Source organism: Myotis daubentonii, chromosome 15, assembly GCF_963259705.1.
Source record: "Myotis daubentonii chromosome 15, mMyoDau2.1, whole genome shotgun sequence".
NCBI lineage: Eukaryota > Metazoa > Chordata > Mammalia > Chiroptera > Vespertilionidae > Myotis > Myotis daubentonii.
The window spans coordinates 42,406,059-42,431,596 of record NC_081854.1 but is presented as its reverse complement, the minus strand read 5'-3'; the positions used below and the strand labels follow the sequence as shown (position 1 = coordinate 42,431,596).

Here is a 25,538-nt window from a genome sequence, read left to right as displayed (position 1 = left end):
ATAGATGTCAGTTCTGTATTTGTTTGTTTTTTATAGAGCCCTAAGCATTGTGAGATAGAAAGGTATGAATTGTATGTCATTGTTGCTTGTTTTTCAAAATTTGCATTCTGCTGCCTCTAGGATAACAAAGTGAATGGGGTAACCTGCTGCACCCGGATGCTGGGCTGTACATACCTCTACCCTTGGATCCTCCCCAAGCCCTACATCTCTTCCACTACACTTACCATTCAGGACGAGTTGCTGATTCTGGGAAACAAAGCATTGTGGGAACACTTGTCATATACAGAAGCTGTCAGTGCAGTGCGTCACGTACAAGACCCATTAGCAGCTGCCAAGAAGCTGTGCACATTAGCCCAGAGCTACGGTTGTCAGGACAATGTGGGGGCAATAGTGGTTTATTTGAACATTGGGGAGGAAGGCTGCACTTGTGAGATGAATGGGCTCAGCCTCCCAGGTCCTGTGGGATTTGCTCCGACCACCACCATCAAGGACCCTCTCAAACCAACCACTCCTTCCTCCAGCAGTGGGATCGCCTCTGAGTTCAGCAGTGAGATGTCCACGTCAGAGGTGAGCAGTGAGGTGGGATCCACTGCTTCTGATGAACATAACACTGCTGGCCTGGATGCCAGCTTGCTCCCACGGCCAGAGAGGCGCTGCAGCCTCCATCCCACCCCCACCTCTGCGGTGTTTCAGCGCCAGCCTTCATGTGCGACTTTCTCGAGTAACCAGTCTGACAATGGCCTGGACAGTGACGATGACCAGCCCGTTGAAGGGGTCATAACCAATGGCAGCAAAGTAGAGGTGGAAGTGGATATCCACTGCTGTCGGGGGAGGGAGAACTCGCCCACGCTCCCAAAGAATTCTCCGGCCCCACGTCCTGAGGAGCATGGGAGAGGATTGTTTTTTGGGATCCGAAGACAGAACAGTGTGAACAGTGGCATACTTCTACCAATGAGCAAGGACAAGATGGAGCTACAGAAGTCTCCCTCCACCTCCTGTCTCTATGGGAAGAAACTCTCCAATGGCTCGATTGTACCCCTGGAAGACAGCCTGAACCTCATCGAAGTGGCCACAGAAGCACCCAAGAAGAAAACGGGCTATTTTGCTGCCCCCACTCAGCTGGAGCCAGAGGATCAGTTTGTTGTGCCTCGTGACCTGGAAGAAGAAGTGAAGGAGCAAATGAAGCAACACCAGGAAAGCAGGCCCGAGCCTGAGCTGATTGAAGAGGATCGGACCGAGCTCCCTGAGGAGTTTGACACAGCACTGTAATCCTCCCCAGCAGCTCAGTGTTAGGGAAGGCTGTGTGGGGTCAGGGTCGGGGGCCCTTCCAGAGGCATTTTGCCTCTGCATTTCTAAACCATAGATGAGGGGGGTAGAACTTGGAGCCAAAAATGGTGAGAGCTATCAGGGTCTTCTCTGGATAAGCTAGTAAACACCATCAGTGTTAAGTTTCACATTTAACCTGCACTGGGATTCCCAGAGCTACTGGGAAGAAAGCAGATGTTGCTCTGTATCAGTCCTGCCACCTGCCATTAACCCTTTTCTCTCCTAGGATAATTTTGAGAATTTGCCTGCCTGGGTAGGAAAGGGACTATTTCTGTGGAGGAAAATAACTGAAGATGATTCCCTTTACTGATTGCTGCTGATGGATCTCTATGACAGAGGAATCACCTTATATCTCAACCTAACTGATGGGATGGGATGTGACTAGTCACATGACTTTTCATTCTTCTCTACGAGAATACAGCCTATCAAAATGATGTTTATTGGAAATGTAGAACCAATCAAACAGATAATTTATGTATGTAATGTAACGAGAGCACTTTTCATTGACTGTGAACTTTTTATTTTCGAATCTGCACTCGAGCCAATCTTCTTAGAGGCAGCCCAGCACCTTCTTCTCCATAGGTAGAATGAGCATCAGGTGTTGGAGCCTTGCATGAGGGTACTAGGCAGGGTCCTGGGAAATTGATTTAATTGTTGGATGTCAGACTGTGAAAGCTCCTGAGAAGCTTGTGGGGATGAATATGGGAAAGAAGTGAAGACTAAGACTACTTCCCCCAAATCACACAAAAAGAAAAAAGCTATTGATGAATGTGACACCTGCTAGGAGTTTCCCAGCAGGTCACAAGAGGGGCATTTGGGGATTGGCCTCTTTCATAACACCTGATGGAGTGGCAGTCAGCCTCCAGTATGTAGGGCCAAGGCTGATGCTGCTCACATCCAAGTAACCGTGAGTTACAGCAGATGACCCGGAACAGAGGATGGGTGGAGCTCAGGCGTTAGGTTCCTTCTCTTACTCTAGCTTAGGGATGGTTTTCTAAAATGTTGCAGGTGAGTGGAGAGTTCACCTCTTTAGTGTTTAACAGAGTACTGAAAACTGCTTATCCACGTCACATGGTTCGAGAATACTGGGTTTAATTACTAATACAAGAAAGAATTTAAAAATCCTAAGCTCACAGAAAACCTGGTTTACTGTATTTTTTGCACATTCCATGTAACCCTAGCAAAATGCAGTTCCTTCCATATTTCTGTTCTTTTGCCTTTTCCATTAGAAGATTTACTTAGGAAAATGAATTTCTATTTATTCTTACAAAATTTTGACACTGCTTGATTTTACCCAGTGGGGACTATGCTTTGAATGATTTCTAGAATACTTTCACAATTAAAAAGAAAGCAGAGTGGAACCATTTTTAATTTGTTTCATGAGCAATAATGTTAAAGATAGGGTTGAAATATACGTAAGTAGGGTCCTATCCACAAATGGTTGGTCATCATGTATCTTTACCCTTTCAGAGGCCCCATACCCACAGGCGTGTTTTGGTGGGGTACATACACTCTTGGGGGATTCCATACCACTTCAATGACTAAGTTCAACCCCTCAAGAATCTGAATTTGGCTCCCCAAATTTTCAGGAATACTTGACTTCCCTGTGTCAAACTACTGGTCAGCTACTGCAGAATTTTAGAACTCAGGTCTTGATGTGAAGTGGGGAACACAGTAGTTCATACAAAGTTTAGGTGCTGTTAGAAAGATGGGAACAATAGTGTGTTGCTGCCTTATTTTTATATATGAAAATGAAAAAATAAAGTGAAGGGAAAATGAAAATGAAGGAAATACCCAAGATAATAGTGATGGGTGATGTAAAACAGCTTTCTACCCAGACAGCAGAAGCTCTGAGTTATAGAATAGTGATGTTGTCTAGAAGAGAAAGTTGTTTTGGGAATATACCACTTTAATAGTATAGTCTCTTAAAAATTGTCCTTTATCTGTGAACCTTCTTCTTGTCTTCTCTTTGTTACCCACCCTTAATGGAACCATCATGAAACCCACTTCTGAAATGGCTTTTCCAGAAGTTAAATACATTTAGTTTCAGTCAGAAGAATTCCGAAGTTCCAGATGTTCTGTGTGGTAGATTTATTTTCAGGAAATATTAAGTTGTGTTGGATATCTTTAATATAGGCTATACCAAAACTATTTATTCTTTTTTGTAACTTCCTTTAGTTCATTTTTTTCTATAATTGCTCTGTATTAACACAGAGGGTAAAAAGGCCATAGCCCATTACCAAAAATATACAGAATCTTCTGTGAGGTCGTTTGCAGTCATTGTGTGAACCGATTAGACTGTCAGGTGGTGAAAGACAGTAATCTGTCTCCAGGTGAATGTAACCTACTTCCTAGGACTTTACCCAGAGGATGTGTTCCCCAGGTGGGCAGAGAACCATTGATCTCTAGTCCAGAGATCCTGGCCTCTGCATGATTCTCAGGTTTCCGTGTGTACCTCCCATTTAATAGAAAAGTTTAAGAGAATTTCTGAAAATAACACCACTCCTGCTGATGGGAGCAGTTCAGCAGTCCTATGGAAGAAAGAAAAATACACGCGTCTTGGCAGCCATGGTATTCTTCCTTTTATCCACATGAATCGGGAATATATGTGAACATTTGAATGCTGGTATATCAGAGCTACCGTGCTACCATAGAGTCATTGAATTACCACTCCTAATGCAAGTGAAGGTTTTATTATACTACTGTGAGTGTGAGTGTGCGTGCAATACATTTGTGAGTTCCTCTTCCTGGTGTGTAGAAGAGCCAACACGAGCAGCGTGGTAATCATTGGGTGCTATTGTAATTGTTTGTAGCGAGTGCTATTTTTCAGGAGATGGAGCCAGTTAGTTAGGTTTGGCTGATCTACTGACTATCATGTGATGCTCTTCTTCCCATGTAGACCTTCAGCAAAAGCAGGTACTTGGAAGCCACAGGCTCACCTTCTCTCTCTACTCAATAATTATTAATGAAGAGACCTCCATAAGGGAGCACTTGGCTGTTATCAATAAATGTACCAATTATTAAACAGTCTCCAAGCCATTCAGTGATGTCTGCAGCATCACGACAGAACTGTCCTGTGTCACTTTTTACTTCCCTCTGGGTGGGGCCTTTTAGATTCCCCAATCATGGAGGCAAGTTAATCTTTCTCTCCAGGTAGTGACTTTTGCCCCATAGCTGGGTAAGCACTTCCTAGATTGAGAAAAGCAGCTACAGTAAATCCTGCTCTGTTTCCCTCATTTGGTGATCATTCAAATCACACATAAGCTCCCTGTACTCTAATTTTCATGCACTTCTCCCAGACACTATGGGTTTTCTCTCACTGTTGCCAATGGACGTCACCCAAACAGTGAGTTCCTATCTTACGGTTTTGTGCAATCATCGTCGTATTGTAGTCCTAAGACTCATTATAGTGTATTTTTGATATTTTTGAAATGTGTTAAATTTTTTAATTCAATAATATGAGCCAGAGCATGTTGCAGCAAATCTATTATTTGTAAAAAATAACAATAACAACAATAATAAATAAAATAAAATGGAATATCTTTTTTCATGGCTTTGTTTTAAAATGAAATATGTGTTATTTTATAAATACTTTATTTTAGCATGCAACTGTAATTTTCTCTAACTTGTATGTAGAATTAGTTTCTTACCCAAAACACCATTAGAATTTTTCTGCTTTTTCTTGCTTTAGGGGAAGATAACAAATGAAACTACATTCCATGGCACTCTATGAAGCTATGAGTTAAGGGCAGAATAAATATTTTTGATCATCTTTTAAGCTGAAATAGCAATAAAGATTTTTTTATGCTAAGAAACATTATATTCTGACTTGGCTTATATGTATTTTTTTTTAAAAAATCCCAAAGACAGGAAACATGGTACTTATTTACATGCAGGTGATCAGCTGACTAGAGGAAACTCAATTGTAAACAATCCACAGCTCCTCTTAAATCAGAGCTGATGGTGATAGAGGAGCTAAGTGGGTAATCTGGCCATCATGTTTGGTATAGTGTAATAATGGCTTTGGTATTAGAACTTCAGACATAACTGGTAGGTTTTGGCCCATAAAATACTTATAATCTAGGTAAGCCTCTAAATTGTTCCTCTCTTCTACCCCCATTGACGTCTCCCAATGACTTCGAGCAAGATTAGCTACCTCTCCCTCCAGATGAAGTCCAAGTTGAAGTCCTTCTTCAGTTTCCTTCTCATTAGCAGAGCAAACATTTTGAAAAGTTGGTTCACCAACTATTTATTCATTGAGCACCTTCAGTGCACTGGGTTCAACCACCATCACCATCATCTACTTCAATACCTCAGTTCCATCAGACGCACACCTCGCTATTCCACGTGGCAGAAGCGAAATTTTCTGAGTGTGTTCTCTGCTTCCTGTGATACCAATTCCCACCCAGTACACCGCAGGCCACGCGAGTACATTAGTCACAACACGTTCCAGTGTGTGAGTCATTGGTCCTGAGTTTTGCCTCTGCTATTTAGGTTTGAATTTAGACAAGTTAACCTCTCCAAAGCGCGTCTCTCTCTCTCTCTCTCTCTCTCTCTCTCTCTCTCTGTCTATCTATCTCTCTCTCTCGTTAAATGGAAATCGTAGCTCTCAAGTTGTGACCTTAAATGAGATGATGCAAAATGCTACCTTAGCTCAATAGTGCATCTGGCACAATGAGCAGTCAGCAAAATGTTAGCTACCGGGTAAACCACTTAACCTTGAACTTTGGTCTCATTTAAAATGTGAATGATAAATCTTGACCTGCCTCCAAGTGGTAGGAAATAAGCTGTGGTTGGAAACTGCAGACGTGGGGTGTTGTGGTCACAGTGAACGATGGGGCTCCAATCCCTCGAGAGGAGTTGAATCTTGGGGGCAGAGTTACAGCTGGGCCTAGACACAATGCTGGTGTCAGGCCCAAGTCCTCATTGTATCAACTCAGACACGGGACATGGTTTAGGGAACCTGGGAATACGTGCTGGGGGAGAAGAGAGTGTACGGTTATTCTTTGGGGGGGTGGGCTGATTTTTTCTGTGGTTAAACTTTTCACTGCTCTGCGAAAACGCTGGGGCTGAGGGTGACAGAGTGGATGACAGAGTAGAAGCACCTCTTTGTGGCACAAATGTTTGTATTTTAACCTCACAATGTAGACTTCCAGTTGATTGTTTTCCTCTAGGCCAGCGGTTCTCAACCTGTGGGTCGAACCTTCCTAATGCCACGACCCTTTAATACAGTTCCTCATGTTGTGGTGACCCCCAACCATAAAATTATTTTTGTTACTACTTCATAACTGTAATTTTGCTACTGTTATGAATCGTAATGTAAGTATCTGATATGCAGGATGTATTTAGGCGACCCCTGTGAAAGGGTCGTTTGACCCCCCCAAAGGGGTTGCGACCCACAGGTTGAGAACCGCTGATCTAGATAATCTCCCATTTCTGGAAGAGGTTCTGTTTTGATCCTTTGCTGGGATAGTTTCTGTAAGAATTAGCTATTGAGAGAATTTGAGAGGAGCGAGGAAAGGCACTATGTTATAGGGAGGAGAGTCAGCAAACAGGCAGGCGGGAAAACATGTTAGAGGAACATGGCTTTGACTTAATTTTCTAAGTCATTTTGGTAGATGTTGAAACAGGATTATGTTTGCTGGTTTCTTTCTGTATAAATAATGTCAAAATTGCTGTTCCCAGAAATTTCTAAAAATTTGGTTTGAATTTATTAATAGTTTGATCTTGTTTATAATGTGACCATAAAAAATTATTTGAAAAAAATAGTGATTGAAAAGCAAGAGGAAAATTAGGGAAAAACACCCTATACTTTATATAACATATATTTGCAGTTGTATCTGACATGAGCTGAAAATCTGAGATGTAAAGTATAAGAACAGTTATAAAACTTTAGGTTAAAATTATTGAAAGAACTTTATTTTTAAGATTCAGTGTTCATGATCTGTTGTACTATGAAAACAGTTCAGGGTCATGAGAGGTTATAATCTACCTTTGAAGATCTACTCTGTAGACACTGTCAGGGAAAGCAGCAATGAAGAGGCCTCCCATAACCCTCTAGAGCAGGGGTGGGCAAACTTTTTGACTCGAGGGCCACAATGGGTTCTTAAACTGGACCGGAGGGCCGGAACAAAAGCATGGATGGAGTGTTTGTGTGAACTAATATAAATTCAAAGTAAACATCATTACATAAAAGGGTACGGTCTTTTTTTTTTTTTTTAGTTTTATTCATTACGGCTGCTCTAGAGTCTAGTAAAATTAACTACTTGATCTTTGAAGTCGTTAAAAAACCCTTACTAGCAGTGATGGCGAACCTTTTGAGCTCGGTGTGTCAGCATTTTGAAAAACCCTAACTTAACTCTGGTGCCGTGTCAGATATAGAAATTTTTTGATATTTGCAACCATAGTAAAACAAAGATTTATATTTTTGATATTTATTTTATATATCTAAATGCCATTTAACAAAGAAAAATCAACCAAAAGAATGAGTTCGCGTGTCATAGGTTCGCCATCACTGCTTTATAGTCTAGTAAAATTAACTTGATCTTTGAAATAGTTAAATAACACGTTTAAGAAGTTTATGACTTTTTAAAAAATGTTTTAATTGGTTTCAGAGAGAGGGATAGAAACATCAATGATGAGAGAGAATCATCATTCGGCTGCCTCCTGCACGCCCCTTCTTGGGGATCGTGCCCTCAACCCAGGCATATGCCCTGACTGGGAATTGAGCCGTGACCTCCTGGTCCATAGGTCGATGCTCAACCACTAAGTCATCCCGGCCGGGCGAGAAGTGTATGACTTATGGGAGCCCCATATTTCAGAAAAATATTTCAGGAAGACTGAATTCCAGTTGAATGATTTGCAACAAAAAGAAACTAACTTGGAATGGTGGCAATAAAACCCAAGACATTTTCTCTCAGCTCTAATACAGGAATCTCAAGGAGGAACATGCATGCTACAAGCATCTCTCTTGATGTGTCAGAAACCCAGCCTCCCATCTCCTTGGGATCCAGGCAGTCGGTACACTGTCCTGTGGGCAGAACAGTTTCCCTCTAGGAGAGGGTCGGATGACTCTTTAGAATTCAGTCACACAACTGCTTTAAAAGCATTCTCCTGGGACCACACAGGAGGGGGTATGGCATGTTTCTTTTGGTGAATCTCAATAGTTGAGATGGGTGAGATATTCCTACTATAACGCCGGGCCTGCTACCCCTGATGTGTAGTTCTCAACTTTCAGGATTTCTCTGGCTACTTAGCCATCATCATCACCTTACCATTTGGTGCGGGAGCCAGACCATAAGTGCATATCCAAACTTCTGATGTTCTTTGTAGCAAAGGTGGGGGAGATTTTTTTTCCAAGCTTTGAGCTTGAAAAGCTCCCTGACAGAAAAATGAGATGGCCATCTAGCTTTGCATCGGTACCAAAGCGAGCATTTATAAAATCCTGTATGTGAAAACACCAGCTGTCAACTGTGCGATTTTAAAGGACTCCTCTTTCTGAGAGGAACCAGGGAGGCGGGCTGACATTTAGGTTCTGAGAAGATGACCTCAGAGTGTTCCGGACCACAGGTACTCCGGTCCCTCACTGTAGTTTCTGTGCTGCTCTTGGCTGTCTCTGTAGAGCTTCTGTTCTCGGTAGCTCCGGAGGGCCAGCACCACGCTGACTCCGTACATTATCACCAGGAGACAAGCAAAGGTGGCTGCTGCCCCATCAGTGCCTGCCAGCTGGCAGTTCATCCAGGTGAGGCCTTTGCGGGCATAGAGCCTCTCTCTTCTTTTGCAAGTGTCTGTGGCATTGATCCGCAGGGCTACGTGGAGGAAAACGCCGATGCCCGCGCAGTAGCCCACTGCGGCCAGGAGGCTGAAGGCGGCCTCCAGGACGAGCCACTTCCTTGGCAGTTTGGTGAGACTCTTGGCTCCTTGGAGTAACACACCCATGGTGAGGACACCCAGCCCCAGGGACACCGCCACGCCGCCGTAGATGAGGGGCGCCCGGAGGACTGTGTACTGCTGGTCCAGCTGCCGGACCTGCTCCAGCTCCGTGCCCTCAAACGGTGAGTAATAGTTGTTCCCGAAGCCGCCACCACTGGCAAAGCTGGCGCTGAATCCAGCCAGGACAAAGTAGGAAGCCACGATACACATGAGAACCATCCCATTCAGTATCACCTCCACTATCTGCACCACACCTAGGAGGAGAGAGTCGGGATTTAACACGAACATCACGCACCCAGGAAACCTCTCTAGGTCAGACCAGAGAAATCCTGTGACGTGACTTTAAGGGCATGGTCAGATGCAGCATGAACAGCCTTGGATTATTTTCCAATATTCACATGTTTGAATAAGCAAAATGTCACCCTGAGAAATTTTTTGGCAGCTTACAGAAAAAAAAAAAAAATTAAACCTACACTTACCATGTGACCCTGGAACTGTACTCCTGGATTCTTATCCTAAAGAAATGAAAACAGGGCTACACAAAAACTGTACAGGGATGTGCACCGTAGCTTGATTTGTAGTAGCCAAATATCCGAAACAACCCAAATGCCCTTCAGTGGGCGAATGGTTACACAATCTGCCACACCCATACCAAGGAATAATCAACAGTAAAAAGAAACTGTTCATACAGGCAACAAAGTGGATGGGTCTCAAGAGAATTATGACGAGCTGGGGGGGAGGAAGGGGGGAAAGCCAGTCTCAAAAGGTTACGTACTGTACGATGCCATTTATGTAACAGTCTCAAAATGACGAAAAGACAGAGATGGAGAACAACACAGCTGTGGTTGTTGGGGCACGGGGATGAGTGGGAGTGGGGAGGGGAGAGGGCATGCGTGTGACTATTAGGGGGGAACACAAGGGATGAGGGAACAGTTCTGTACTTGATGATGATGGTGGCCACATGGATCTACATGTGATAAAACTGCATGGGACTACACACAAAGACATGAGTGCATGTAAAATGGTGACATCTAAGCTTTGTAGAGTTGTGATATTATACTATAGTTATGCAAGATGTTTCCATTGGAGAAAATTGGGAATAGGGTACACAGGATCTCTACTATTTTTTGCAATTTGTTTTTGTTTTTTTTATCTCACTAGAAAATATTTTCTCTATTGATTTTTAGAGAGAGTGGAATGGTGGGGGGGAGAGAAAGAGAAACATCGATGTGAGACAGACACAATGATTGCCTCCCACATGTGCCCCAACTGGGGCCGGGTTATCGAACCTGCAACCCAGGTCAGTGCCCTTGACTGGGAATCAAACCCAAGACCCTTCGGTCGGCAGCCCAACACTCTAACCACTGAGAAAACCAGCCAGGACAGCAGTGTTTTATGAATCTATATTTATTTCACGTTTTAAGGTTTTTTTTAAAGATGTCCTCACTGGTTTGGCTCAGTGGATAGAGCGTCAGCCTATGGACTGATGGGTCCCGGGTTCGATTCTAATCAAGGGCACATGCCCAGGTTTCGCGCTCGATCCCCAGTGGGTAGTGTGCAGGAGGCAGCCGATCAATGATTCTCTCTCATCATTGATGTTTCTATCTCTCTCTCCCTCTCCCTTCCTCTCTGACATCAATAAAAATGTATTTTTTTAAAGATCAAAATGATGTAAGAAGATATAAACTGAGAAAAATCACTTGTGTCCCTGTCCACTCTGTCCTCTACCCCCAGTCACCTTCATGATTTTCTGATATAACTCACAGCATTCCTCATGCAAATAAAAACACACTCAAACCAGCCTCCCATTCCCCTTCCCTGGCTTTCACAAGGAAGCACGCCCCATCTATTCTGCATCTTGCTTTTTCCTCATTTATTCTTCCCAGAGAGGTTTTCAGATCAGCTCCTACAGAGTCCATGTTCCTCGCTGTGTGGCCTCCAACCCCACTGGGTGGATATACCAGTCTATGCAGGATCTTACTGATGGACACCCTGTTTCCTTGGGGGCTTCTTAGAAGTTGAAGGACCTACGCACGCCATGAGACAGCAGGTGCCAGCAGGTGAAAGGAGACGAATGCCTTCTTGTCAGAGGTCAGCTCTCATGTGCAACTGACAGAAGCCCCGGGCTCCTCATGGCATCCTGCTGGCAGGTCTCCTGCCATTCTCCCAGTGTTCAGACATCGAACTAAGAGAAGAGCATGTGGACCTGGGGTGGGGACGCCAGGTTCACGTCCCTGCTCTTGACCGCCTGTGAGCTTGGCCTGTCACCGTCTCTAAGCCCCAGACACTTCACCTGAGCAATGCAGTAATGCCTGCCTGCCCTCCCACGTGAAAGCAAGTACATGAAAATACTTGGAGAATCACAAAATGTTCTACAAGCGGGTGGTGATGCTGCTCAGTAACGTTTATGAAGTGGCAGGGGCTTAGAGATTTAGGAACAGGATAAATGTATGAGAAGCGTGGCTTCTCAGAAGTCAGGAAAACCCTCTGATCCGCTAGGCGTACCACGCCGTTTCTGAACCATGTGACTGAAGACCAGTATCTCTGTCTAACGTACTTAGGCAACAGCTACTGGGCGTGCTGATCCTACCTCCTGCCGGGCCTACACGAATTCCAAGGAGGTTCACGGGACACAGCAGTCAAAGGCCCCGACAGTTAAAGCGGACGGGTCACGAGAATTCTCGCTTCACATTACACAGTGTTTTACAAAGGATCATTCTTGAAAAAGATCTTAGCTTGTAAGAACACGTAATCAGTAACTTCCAAATGCAATGGGTATTTCATTTTAAAGCGTGCCTTTAACATTTATGTAAAACGTTTTTTGTACTCGTTCAGGAGGAACTTATCTGGCCACTGGGTAAAGCTGGCAATAAGACGACTGGTCCGTGATGTGTTAAGAAGCTACATTCCTCTCATTTAAATCTGAGGTTAACATCAGGTCAGAACTGCCCACCCTCCACCCCGACACTGAAGCTACTGGCCACTCTCCCTCCAGCAGAGCGTGTGAACTGACCCAGACACCAGCCTAATTCACGGGGAGTGACTTCCCCTCCCCTTGCCTCTGCCTTGGTGTTCCTTACGTTTACATGGCAATACCTCACCCCCTGTGGAGAAACAGGACTCCTGTCCTACTACAAGATGTGAGAACCTGAATGTTTCCTTCTGGGACAGAGTCTGTTCAAACAGTGGACTCGTGACCCATGCAGCAAACATCTGCGAGGCCCAAACGGAACAAATCTACCTCTTGTCAACCAACCCACTGACGGCAACAATCTGCTGACGGCATATGGCCACTGACTCCTGTCACAGTTCCAGCCAGGCGACCTGGCTTAGCTATAGGATCAGACCGGCCCAGGTATTCCCAGTGCTGTTAGTGCAGGACACAGACGCCAGGAGGAAAGAAACAGGTGAGCAGAGCCAGCAGTTGTCTCTGGTGAGACGGAACACGACGCTAGGACAGCAGAGGGCTCTGTAGAGGGAAGTGGAGACTCTGAATGTGAGATTTTTATTGTAAGTAGTGGCTTTCTCACTGAGGCTGCCTTGGTGCCTAATTATACACCCACGTCTGCCTCTGCACTGCAAATGTGAGCACACTGAGGAGAGCAGGTCAAGTATTTATTTATCTAAGCCATGCAGTAAATGAAAACAATTTTTACGTTTACTTTTCTCCAGGAGCAAATGTTGCTCATGCTGTCTTGTGTATTCTCCAATAAATTTTCTAAGCATATAGATATGCTTATTTCCTTTTCTAAACCCAAATGGAACTCACCTCTTAAATGTGATGTTGCCTGTATTTAAGGGAATATTCTAAATGTATTATAAAGAGAACCATCACCTCTAAATTAAAATTTTCTTTGGAATTTTATTAGACTCAAATAAAGCAAATAACATTCAGTTGTACCAAGAATATATTGTAATGTACTATAAGTCACAATTTAACATGTAATAAGAACCCATGAAGTCATCTGGCCAAAAGTAGCATTCTTCTTTTGAGAAAAAGTTGACATTCTTTAATTCTGCATGGGCCCTGAATTCCAGACACGGGGTTTTAGTCTTCGTACAATGGTACACTTGTAAGAGGTACAAAACACTTATTGAGCTTTCAAAGCCATGGTAAGGGGCCTTTTAGAATAGCTTCTTTGCAGCAAATTAATCTGATTCCTGTTTCCTCAGCCCACGCCTACCTCCAACTTAAATTTTACAGGAGTCTCCCAGCAATCCCAACCTTGCACCCAGGGCATGAAGGAGGTGAAGGACTGCGGAGTTCTGCGTGGAAAATACAGGGGCTGATCTGCTTAAGACAGCCATGCCTAGAAAAGTTCAGGCGGAGATGTCTTGTGTCTATGTGGCTGTTCTTGAACTCTGAAGACAAGGTTCTTTAAATTCACTCGTCATTTCCCTTTATTAAGCAAGAAGTGCACGTTGCTGCAGCACATGCCTTTCCTGGAGGGTCTCAGGCTCCAGTTTTTGTTTTAAAAAGAATTTTGGTTAGTCCCTCACCAGCAGAGGACTGAACCAGGCTATGACGTCAGAGAATGACAGTCCACGCAACCCGGGCTGCGCCCAGCATCCCAGAGCTGGCCTGTTACTTGTCAAGCCTTGGCAAGTTCTGCAACATAGTCCCAGGAAGACCACAATTCAGAGGAACTTACATCACTTACATTTGGCAGAACGTTTTTAAAAGCCTAAAACCCTAACATTTCTGCAGGCTTCTCCTTGAGCTTCCTGACCTTGCGGTAACCCCTGAAGGCCAGCACGGCCCCCATGGCAAAGACCCCAATGCCCAGGGCAGCAAAGATGCCAGCGCCTATATCTCCCCCGTGCAAAGTGCAGCTGAAGCCGCGGTAGCCTTTGCTCTCGTACAGCGCCTCCCGCTCCTTGCACACGGGAGAGGCGTAGGCGGCCAACAGCGCGTGGAAGTAAAAGTACAGAGCGGGCACGTATGCCCCGGCGATGAGCATGTCCAGCGAGCCTTCGATCAGCAGCCACAGGGGGCAGTGCCACGGGACCCGCAGGACGCCCAAGGCGATGAGGAGGCAGCAGAAAGCCATGAGGGCTCCGCCGTAGGCCATTGCTGCCGTGACCGTGGGCAGCTTGAGCTGGTAGAACTGGATGTCCAGCTGCTGCGCTTTCTCCCCGTCAGCGCCATCGAAACCACTGTAAGCCCCTCCGAACTGGTAATAGTAAATGCCCCCCAGGCTGGCGATGCCCGTGTAGCCCCCCGTGGAATTGTAAGACACAGAGCTGCAGACCAGGATCAGCAAGTTCAGGAGAACCTCCAGCATTTGGCAGCAGGCTGCAAAAGAAGGGCGCGTTACCATTCTGAGATGCGATCTCGCACTCGGAGACGCCCACCGTGAAGCTATCTTCCCTGGGGCAGCGCCAACCACAGCTGGCTTTTTTTTAAGATTTTATTTTTAGCTTTAGCCGGTTTGGTTCAGTGGATAGAGCACTGGCCTGCGGACTGAAGCGTCCAGGGTTCCATTATGGTCAGGGCACATGTCCAGGTTTCCGCTCGATCCCCAGTAGGGGGCGTGCAGGAGGCAGCCAATCAATGAGTCTCTCTCATCACTGATGTTTCTCTCTCTTCCTCTCCCTTCCTCTCTGAAATCAATTTAAAAATATTAAAAAGATTTTGTAATTTCTATAGAGAGAAAGGGAGAGGGAGAGAGAGAGGGGAACATTGACATGAGTGACACATAGGTCAGCTTCTCCTGCACGACCCCTACAAATTATGATCGAGCCGCAACCTGGGCATGCGTCCTGACAAGGAATCTAACTGGCAACGCACTGGTACCTGGGATGATGCCCAACCAACTGAGCCACACCGGCCAGCGCCACAGCTGGCTCTTTATTCTGCCCCTGGAAGGCCCGAACAGCCAAAGCTGCAGTAGATGGCAGCAGGGAACTGTAGTCTCCAGAAATGATTTCAGAGATACTTTGGACTGAAAAGAGTGACTCTCAAGGAGGGCAAAGCAGCCTGCCCCAGGTGGGGTGCAAGACGATGCTGGAGAAAGCAGGCCAGTGAGCTGAGAGAGGCATCCTCCACGGAAGGCAAGAACTTGCTCTGCACCAGCCCTGCCCTGCCAGAAAGACTGAAAAGTGGCTCTCTCCTCGTCAGCTTTGTTTCGTGGCTCTCTCAGTTTGAAAGAGGAGACGTCTCCAAGTTGGAAGGAAATTGCAATATAGAACTTAACATAATAATGAAGTTAGAAAAAAAAGTATGGAAGATACGCCTCAAAATGTTAACCATGGTTCACCTGTATTAGAAATAGGGGCAATTAAGTTAATTAAACCCATTACAGAATTAAAGAGACATAATTGGGTTTATTCTTAGCCTTGAACGCCGTGTGCTCTAAAGTGTAACTTTGGTTTCCTTAGTTTTCCTAAAGGGCACGCCAGGGCCTTGATATCTTCCCAGAGTGGATTCTCTCAGGGCCCCTGGCTTCTTCAGACATGGAAAGAGCTCCAGCTCATCGAGCAAAGCTGGCTGCTCCCTTCAAACCAGCTTTACTGAGAGATAACTCACCCTCACAAAACACTCCACCCTCAGCACACAGCGTGGGGTCTGGCAGGTAATCGATCACATAATCATCACCAAGATACAGACCATTCCATCTGCCAGAAAGTTCCCTGGAAAGTTGACCTTTGTGGTCAATCCCTCCCCGTCCTCCTCAGGCAACCACTGATGTGCTTTCAGCCAGTAGGAGGTCTGCCTTTTCTAGAATTTCATACAGCTATGTACTCTCTAGTGTGTCTCAGAGTTATGACGCTGGGTGCTTCTGAGTTGGGACCTGTGCTGCTGGAGAGGCTGTGGTGGTCAGCTGACTCTGAGGTTAGGGGTCAGGCGGTCAGCATCTCCCTGCATTGAGAGAACCAGATGTTGTGCCCGAGTCCACTTGGTCTGTATATGAAGCTGTTCTATCTACACTCTAATCGACATGATGAGCTCTCAAATATTATCTTTACACTTTAGAATTTCCCCCTAAAATGCAAATAGCATTGTTTTCTTTAAGTATAAAAGTAACACATCCTTACAAAAAATGTAGATAAAACAAAAATACGTCATGTAAAATTTAACTAAATTCCAACCAATAATAAAAAAAAAACACAGAATTTTTCTTCTGGACTGTTCTGCTATCTCTATTATAAAAACCCCTTGGTCATGACACCGTCATGGTGGAACGACCAAAGACTGATGATCACCAGGAGGCTGCGTGCGCGGTTGGGCGGGGCTACGCGATTTCGCACACTAGGCTTCTCGTATATACATAGTTTTGCCATTGCTTATTTGCTTCTTTAGGTAAGAACAGGGTCCTACTCTGTCTACTGTTTATATAACCCACTTTTTCACTTAAGAATGTAGTGTGAACATTTTTTCTATCTCAGCAAAAATGTATCTACTTAATAATGTTAAGGGATGTAAAGAATGTCGCGATGACTTTAAGAAATTCCAATGTAAAGGACGTTTAGGCTTTTCCCAATGTTTTGCTAATGGGACCAAATACATGCTACAAATATCTTATTGGAGAGTGGGGATGACTAGAGCTCCCACAGGTGCTTATTCCCGTTTTAGATTTAAAAGAACCAGAAAAGAACCACGAAGGCCATGAGGGATGTGCAGGGGTTTCTGTTTTTAAAAATAAAGGCTCAGAGGCTCTCCAGGGCGTCCGGGCCCCTGAAGGAACCGGGCTCTCGGATAAGCCCCTCTCTCCTGAGAAGCAGTAGTTCATTTGTGGGCATTCCCTCCTCTGACCTGGGCTGCATCAGATCTGCTAATGGGTCAACAACTCTCAAAGTCAAACGCGGTTTGAAATCGTGGTGTGAGTTTAGTCCAGATAATTACTGGGTTAGGGTATTAAATAAATACCTAAAAGGTGTGGGGGGAGACTGAGAATATTAATTGGGGGGAAACCCCACAAGTCTCCATCCTGAATCTTTCCAGCGTGATCACAAGTCAATGCCATTGGCTGTGGGAAGCCATCTCAAAACTTCAATCTCCAGGCTCTGATCTGAGTGAGAGACATACACCACTGACTCTAGGGGTTGCAACTTTCCTGGGAGAACATCAAATTAAACTTTTAAAGATGCTTTGCAAGTAAGGCTATAAACGGAATGCAAACATCATCATGCTGTGTTGGTTTTTTTTTAAAAACAACTTCCTTTTTACATGGCCTAGCTCTCCTGTGGTCATCTCCCTGATGATCTGAGCACAAGGGACTAAAGGGAGAGGGAAGGAGAAGCTGCTCCAAATGCCAACTGGGGGAGCCGGGAGGGGAGCAGGAAATGTACTTTCTTCCCAGGGAACATGTAACTCCTCGCCGGTCCCTCCAAATCACGAGTGAGCACAACCTACACACAGACAGGGTTCCTGGTGATCTGCTACCCACATTTGTATTTGCTCTTTATCTCATCTTTACCCTCAGCACCTGACCATTTTAGTCTCTGCCCATAAAAGTGGAGTGGGAGCCTCTCTCTTCTCTTTCTGTCAGCGTTCTCAGCGTTCCATGGAATGTCTTAAGTTAGGGTGACTCATAGCTCAACTTCAGGGTCTCCCCTGGAAGCTACAGGGGGCCACAGCTGCCCCCCCGCTCCCCACTTCTGCCACTTTGCTGGAGGAAGGAGGGTATGATTTTGTCGATAAGGAAAAGAGATCATAAAAGATGGACACTAAGACGGGTGACCTTTCTCCAGGCATGCATTTCCTGCTGGAGAACAGTTCCTGGTGCTTAATGGCTGGTTCTCTCGGCACAACACCGTATTGTGTACTTCTTACGGGCCTCTGCGTGCACAGAGATCTTTATAAGCCCTCATTTGTTAGCTTCTTGTTGGTGAATCATCCTTTCACAATCTTGACTCAGAAACCCAACCTCTAGGCCCAAAGCCAAATAGCCAGAAGCAATCAAAGGTAGTAAATCAGGGTGTGCTTTGCTCAGGAGCCTTAAGCGCTGCCCTCTCTTCTTGGTAAATCAAGCACAGGAGAAAACATATTTCTAGGGAGGAACCTGTTAACCAGCCTGGCGTATTCCTATTATTTATTAGTATGTCATCCAGGAGGGAAGAAAGGCCCGGCAAGTAAACCATTTCAGGCCTGAGCGTCAGGCTCTACATTTCCAGTCCGGCTCTTTCGTTTAACAGCTGTGTGACTTTGGGCAACTTACTGTGTCTCTCTGAGCCTCAGCAATTGCTGAGAGAATTAAAAGCAATGCGGTTGTGCCAACGTATGTAAACTGATGTGAGGATTCTTGTTCTAGGATTGCCTGGAGCTCCTCAGTGAAAGTTCCATCTAATCCTATAATCATGTATGTCCTTGTAATCCTCCTAAAATACATTTTCAGGTGTAAGGTCCATGACTCCTCTCCCTCGGACGGAGAAATTTGCCCCCCTCCTGCTTACTCATCCGCAGCCTAGGAAAATTTCTCAGCCAGTCATGTGAGCCATCAGGGATCACCCTGACAAACCAGATTTCCTTCTTTGCTGGCAAGGCCAGGACGCTGCCGACATGGGAACTCTGGGAAACCACATGAAGCTGCCACATGATATTAACTGTTTCTTCAAACTCTGGGTGCCAATAAGTATGTTTTTTTGTTTGTTTGTTTTTATGAAACAGAATAGAATAGAAATTCCTCATGCACTTCGTGTATTGTTTCACGATGTGTGTGTGTGTGCCTGGTCTGAATGTAAAATAACATTTCTTACTGTGAGTCTCAGCCAAGTTTAAAGCCACGATGGAGTTTGGGCATCCGATCTGTTATGAACTGCAACCCAGCTGCTCCCTCCAGGTGACTTTTCTACCTCAGCTCCCTGACAGCTGGCAGCTCAGAGCTGGCTCTACCCGTTAGACCCTGCAGTTCACCTGGAGCTTAAAAACTGCAAATGTGGCCTCAGCAGACCCCGGGGAGTCTTTGAGGAGAGGCTTGGGAAATCTAGCTGCACCTTTCAGACATTTCTACTTTCTTTCTTTTTTTAGAAAACGAGAACCTCATGCAGGAATGGGAACGAAAATGCTAGGAACCCAATTCTGCTTGAACTTCTGCGTTACCAGTCCAGACCCTTCCAGAACCACCGGCGACAGCGAATGGCCAAACCGCCTCCCCAGTGGCTCACCTCTGCCAGTGCACAAGTATCTGCATTTGTGGCATTCCAGGAGTCCTTCCGCCTCTGACTGGTAGTATTCCACGTCCTCCCGTCCAGGCCTGGGGTTCGAGGGCAGATATAGCCCCGAAGGGGGTTCACTGTAACTAAAAACATACACGGCCATTAGGGGCCTCGATTTCAATAGCTTGTTCAGTATTAGAACTCCGGACACTGCAGGCTGGGCCCAGACATCAAACAAGGAGCAGAACAGGAACAAAATCTGCCAGGGTATTTCAACACTCCAGGGAAGTCTCTGGTTCAGCCACCCCAGAGGGCATCCACTCTGCTAACTACCCCCATTACTCACCCCTGGATGCCCTCTGCTAACCATCTCCAGCCTTCGATGCTGGTTGGTCAGCCTGGAGGCGCCATCTAACCGGGCAGATGGCAGCCGCCTTCCTAAGCTTCTCAGTCCAGCATGGACCAGGCCACTTCAACACTAGCTTGCCTTCACATGGCTCTGATGCCCGGGCTGGGGGCAGGACACTGACGTGTAAGGCAAGCTAAAACGTAGCTCTGTCATTTCCCACGCCACACAGTTGTAATGCCATGTGGCTTTACTAGTAGTCAGGGAAACAATAGCTGGTCCCTGTGACTACCCGGGCACGCCTTTTGTCACTGTTCTGCTAGTTGGTTCTAGATAATGTAACATAAACTCAGGATAGCAGCTTTCCCGCTATGTGGACACAGCAGGTGGAGAGACCGGGCTGAACCCCACAAGTCCCACAGCAGAGGGGAGCCTGACTCCTCCTTAGAGACGTGGGTAGGTGTCAAAACCCAGAAGGAAGTCATCACCGCAGGTCCTGTCTGCTTCCTTGTTGGACTGGCACATCCTGGGCGTCGGTGGATTGGGATGGGATGTTCGGTGGGTCTAGGACAGGGGTGGGCAAACATTTTGACTCGAGGGCCACAATGGGTTCTTAAACTGGACTCAGAAGAAGGAGCTGCGGCCGTGTTTCCGACGTTGCCTTGTTAACACTGCTGCTGGTGAAGGAGCGGAGGGGAGAGCAAGAGAACCCTCCGCGGGCTGGATAGAACAGCCTAACGGGCGGATCCGGCCGCGGGCCATAGTTTGCCCACGGCTGGTCTAGGACCTCCTCCTGTCCTCCCTTCCATCCCACCCTCTCCCAGCTCACAGTCTCCCAGCACATCACCCTGCTTCCAGCTCACGGGCTTGGTGGGAACTCAGTGTTCTCCCGGGCAGGGGTGGCAAAGTTTGCTCAGACAGAAGGGAGGTGTGTGACACAGTCATGGCATCTGAATGAGGCTGCCCAGGAAGACCTCACTGACAAAGGGGGGAGGAGGGGATCTTTGCCCTTCAATGGGCAGTTTCTGGTAGATTTCATTCTTTGGTTAAAAGTGAGCTTCCTCCAGCTGCCTGTGTTTGAAATCCGTACATCCCTGGAAGGGGTTACACATTAAACTATTAACCCGACACTGGGCCTCCAGGAAAAGGGGACTTTGGGGAAGGCTGGTTCTGGAACAGGAAAAGGGTGTGAAGCCCCAAGGGGCAGCCCTGTGACCACGTGGTGGGGGATCAGGGAGGAGCCTCAGGTTACCTCCAGCTACATCTCCTCCTTCCCACCCCCTCCCTCCCCGCCCCGAAGTCCTCTCTATCTCCTGACCTGGTGCCCCGGCTCTGCCCCTTCTAACAGGGGTGGTTTCTGCTCTGTTAATCGGGTTCAGGTCAAGACGTGGGGGCTCCATAGGTTTTCCTTTCAGTCCAAGTAAGAGCGAAAAGGAATGGCACTGTCTGCCTTTAGACCGGCTTCCAAGGGGCCCGGGCGCGCCGCTGGCCTGAACCCCGGCGCCGGTCTCAGGGCCCCGCAGCCCCAGCTCACCTTTCCGGTCCGCGGCGCCCGGTGCCCTCCTTCCTGTAGGGCGGTGACTCCGGGGTTTCCCAAGGCGCGGGCCAGGGAGGCGGGGCTGCGTCCCAGGTGGGCCTCCGGTGTCCGTCCCGCGTCCGGCTTTGGCGGGGTTTTTCCAAAACTCTTTGCTCCCCAGCGCGATAGTCCCCGACCCTGCGTCTGTCCTGGTGGGGGTCTCGGTCCCGTCCCCGGTCCCGCTCCCCGTCCCTCCGCTCGCCACCCCTTTTCTCCCTGCGCCGGTCCTCCGCTCGGTCCCGCGGTCGCTCCGGGTGCCGGTCCTGCTGTCGCTCGGGGTGCCGGTCTCGGTCCTGGCGCGGGTGCCTGTCCGGGTCTCTCGGCCGCGTCCGGGGCTCGCGAGTCCCTGACGTGCCTTCCATGGCCGGACGCCACGTCCCGCCCCGGAGCGACCCGAGGGCAACAATCAGCACCAGCTTCCCCGGCAGGTGGCCGAGCCCGGGGCGGGGCGGGGCGGGCGGGGCGGGGCGGGGCGGAGCGGGGCGCACACCTGCGCGCACACGCACTGGCCGCGCTCGGGCCTGGAGGGCGTCCACCGAGCGCGCGCCCCCGGCAGGAGGCGCAGTTGGGCGCGGCTGAGTCCTGGGGAGGAACCCGAGGACCTCTCTGCTGTGCACCCCGGGAGCCGGCGACCGTCAGCCCCGAGGGACCCTCCGTGAGCCCACAAAGTGCGCGGCCTCGGGAAGCGAGCTCTCCGTGCGCCCCTCACCTCGGGTTTACTTTCCCAGCTGTATCCACCCTCGCTGAGGTATCCACTGAGCCGCCCTCCAGCCCGAGCCTGCACTGTACCTCTCTCTCCCTCTCCTGCTCTCCTTAGGACAACGGTGCTGTAGGGGAGCTGGAGGCCAGTTACTCTAATGCAATAGCCCCTGACAAATGTTTTAAAAATGACGAACCAGCCCTGGCTGGTTTAGCTCAGTGGATAGAGCCTCGGCCTGCGGACTGAAGGGTCCCTTGATAATGGTCCAGGCCACGTGTCGGGGTTGTGTACTCCATCCCTGATGTACAGAAGGCAGCCAATCAGTTATTCTCTCTCATCATGGATGTTTCCATCTCTCTCTACCTCTCCCTTCCTTTCTGAAATCAATTAAAAAAATATTTTTTAAAAAATGACGAACCACACAGAATTGTCAGCTTTTTATTTTGTCAACTAAGGATGTTTAAAAGCATGCAGAATTGACATCTGTAAATTAACTTTTTAAATCCTCACCCAAGGATATTTTTCCACTGCTTTTTAGAGAGAGGGGAGGGGGGTGGGGGGGGAGGGAGGGGAGGAGGAGGAGGAGAAGGAGGAGGAGGAGGAGGAGAGAGAGAGAGAGAGAGAGAGAGAGAGAGAGAGAGAGAGAGAGAGAGAGACATAAATGTGAGAGTCACATGGATTGGTTGCTCCAGTAGGGGCAGGTTGAACCTGAGACCCTTTGGTCTGTGGGTTGATGCTCTAACCACTGGAAAACACCAGCCAGGGCTTTAAATTAATTCTTTCAACAAACAACTGTGAGCACCTAGCGGCCTAACAGACACTGGAGATACAGTGAACTCCACCTGTGTGGTGCTTCAGGTCTTAGGGAATGGGGTGGAGGTGGGGTGGGGGGATGGGAGGTAGGGAGAGAACTGGCAATAAACAAAGAAGACAATGTCTAAAATTTAAGGGGGAGGGCAGGTTTCTTTATATAGATCTGGGAAGGGGACATTGGAGTTGAGATGAGAAAGGAAGCCTTGGGGATAGTTGAGAGATTGTTCCAGAAAAAGAGAAGCCGGGTAATGCAGAGAGCTGAACAAGAAGGTTGCTGTGAGCAGAGTGAGGGGATGAGATGCGGCTGGGAGGTGGGGCAGGCAGATGGTATAGGATATCCATGGTGCATTCAAAAATATATATATATCTTTATTGATTTCAGAGAGGAAGGGAGAGGGAAAGAGAGATAGAAACATCAGTGATGAGAGAAAAATCATTGATTGGCTGCCTCCTGCACATCCCCCACTGGGGATCAAACCCATAACCCAGGCATGTGCCCCTGACCGAAATCGAACCCGGGACCCTTCAGTCTGCAGGCTGACGCTCTATCCACTGAGCCAAACCAGCCAGGGCTCCATGGTGCATTTTTATCTCAAGAGAAGGATTTCTTTTCTTGCTCTGATACATGTTTTAAAAGATTACTCTGGCTTCTGTGAAGAGGATGGACACCAGGGGCCAAAGGTCGAGGAGAGAGAAGAGTTAGGGAGCTACTGGAGCAATCAGGTGAGGGGCAATGGTGAGAAGGTCCAGGCTATAGTTTGGAGGTAGAACTTACAAGATGGGTTGGATGTGAGGAAGTGAGGGAGGTAAGAGGTGCACTTTACTGAGGTGGGAATACTGAAGAGAACCCGGTCTGGGGGAATTTGGAGAGTTCCATTTTGGACATGTTAAACTTCAGGTGGCTGTAATTCATCCAAGTGTAGATGTCCAGTTGCAATAGCATATATGAATGAGTCTGGAGTGTGTGTGTGTGTGTGTGTGTGTGTGTGTGTGTGTGTGTGTGTGTGGTGGGGGTGGGGGTTAGGGAGCTGGAGATACTCCTTGGGGGTGAAGGGGCTCACCTGAGGCGGGAGGGAGTGAGACAGGAGAAGGCCTTGGGCAGAGCCACAGGGAAATCTAACTTCAGAGCTAAAATGCCCGAGGATTAAGGAGTGAGGAGTGAGGCAGGAGGAAACCCAGGAGGGCTGGGTCACCAGGCTTGTCTGCACATCCCACAGAATCGCTGCTATGAGTTCCATCAGCCTTTCTTTCCAGAGTGGAGGGGATGGGGCCCGATTGCAGGACCTTCCACAGGTATTTATTAGAGCAAAGCTCTATTCTGAGCCTGGGGCAGCAATGGGGACTGAGGACCCCTGGTGAAAGGCAGACACAGGGTGGTTTGTAAAGTGGCAGAGCCCTTCCTCTCTCAGACCCTGGGCCCCCTGGAACCCTCTTTTTGAATAAACAACCTCCCGTACCAGCTCACCTTTTTGTTGCATTTGTTTTGGTTTTACATTTTTACCTTCCTACATTAATTAATGTCATTTTGACGCATTTCTTCTATCAATAGCTAAAAACTTTTTTTAATGAAACATTTGAGTTTAGGTTCTAGACCAGCCGTGGGCAAATAACAGCCTGCGGGCCGGATCCGGCCCGTGTGAAATGAATAAAACTAAAAAAAAAAAAAAAAAAGACTGTACCCTTTTATGTAATGATGTTTACTTTGAATTTATATTAGTTCACACAAACACTCCATCCATGCTTTTGTTCCGGCCCTCCGGTCCAGTTTAAGAACCCATTGTAGCCCTCGAGTCAAAAAGTTTGCCCACCCCTGTTCTAGGTTGTTCTGCCACCCTTCAGGTGTCACCGTCATTGGCAAGGTCTAAGATGCCTGGCTGCTGTGTCTACATCCCAGCCCACAGGAAGGGAAGAAGTGGGGGCCAGGAATGGCTTCCCCTATTCCTTTAAGAGTGAGACCCACAAGTTGTGGACGTAGCTTCTGCTCACATTATGCTGGCCAGAGATAGTCACAGGACCATAGGTAACTAACTGCACAGGAAGCTGGGAAGTGTAGCCATGTACCCAGCTAAAAACTGGAGGGGGATCATGTTGTGAGAGTGAGGGGGAGAGTGGATGGCGGGGGACAATCAGGAGTCTTTGTCACAGGGCTTATTCATTCAGTTTCTGCTCTGCTTGGATGATGTCTCTCATTAGCTGGTGTGAGCTGGTTCCTGCACACTACTGCCTGCATTCCACTCACACCTGTTCTTTGACATCACTGGGACTCTGTGGGTCTTAAGTTTTATTCCCCCCCCGATTATTTTTTAAAATTTTATTTCAGAGAGGAAGGGAGAGGGGGAGAGAGAGAGAGAAACATCAATGATAAGAGAGAATCATTGATCAGCTGCCTCCTGCACGCCCTCTACTGGGGATTGAGCCCACAATCGGGGTATGTGCTCCAACTGGGAATTGAACCATGATCTCCTGGATCATAGGTCGATGCTCAACCACTGAGCCACGCTGGTCAGGCATAATATATGTAATTTTTAAAAAAATACTCACCAGAGGATATGTTTTCATTGACTCTAGAGAGAAGAAGGCGGGGGGGGGGGGAGAGAGAGAGAGAGAGAGAGAGAGAGAGAGAGAGACTGAGAAGGAAGAGAGAAAGAGAAAGGAAAACATCGACCCATTGGCCTCCCATATGTAGCCTGACTGGAAATTGAACCTGTGACCCTTCAGTGCATGAGATGATGTTACAACCAACTGAG

General features: G+C 47.3%; 2 protein-coding genes across 4 annotated transcripts in view; one reads left to right on the top strand and one right to left on the bottom strand.

Annotated features, from left to right (window-relative positions):
- The window catches only part of PHLPP2 (PH domain and leucine rich repeat protein phosphatase 2), a 72,830-nt gene extending 67,960 nt beyond the window's left edge, over positions 1-4,870 (top strand). For both annotated transcript variants that reach the window (XM_059667505.1, XM_059667504.1), the window contains exon 19: positions 121-4,870. In XM_059667505.1, the coding sequence (XP_059523488.1) occupies positions 121-1,269 (1,149 nt within the window). In that variant the 3' untranslated portion in view covers positions 1,270-4,870. The remainder of the gene's footprint in view (positions 1-120) is intronic.
- MARVELD3 (MARVEL domain containing 3) lies at positions 3,076-21,731 on the bottom strand. 2 transcript variants are annotated; one of them, XM_059667544.1, is made up of 3 exons: positions 21,237-21,731; positions 19,366-19,499; positions 3,076-9,512 (listed from the first exon to the last, which is right to left on the bottom strand). In XM_059667544.1, the coding sequence occupies exons 1-3, from the start codon at positions 21,638-21,640 to the stop codon at positions 8,875-8,877; spliced, it is 1,176 nt and encodes a 391-aa protein (XP_059523527.1). In that variant the 5' UTR covers positions 21,641-21,731; the 3' UTR covers positions 3,076-8,874. The 2 variants fall into 2 exon arrangements, with proteins under 2 accessions (XP_059523527.1, XP_059523528.1); XM_059667545.1 differs by lacking the exon at positions 3,076-9,512 and adding an exon at positions 13,101-14,554 and having other exon boundaries at positions 21,237-21,730.
- Between the last annotated feature and the right edge of the window lie 3,807 nt (positions 21,732-25,538).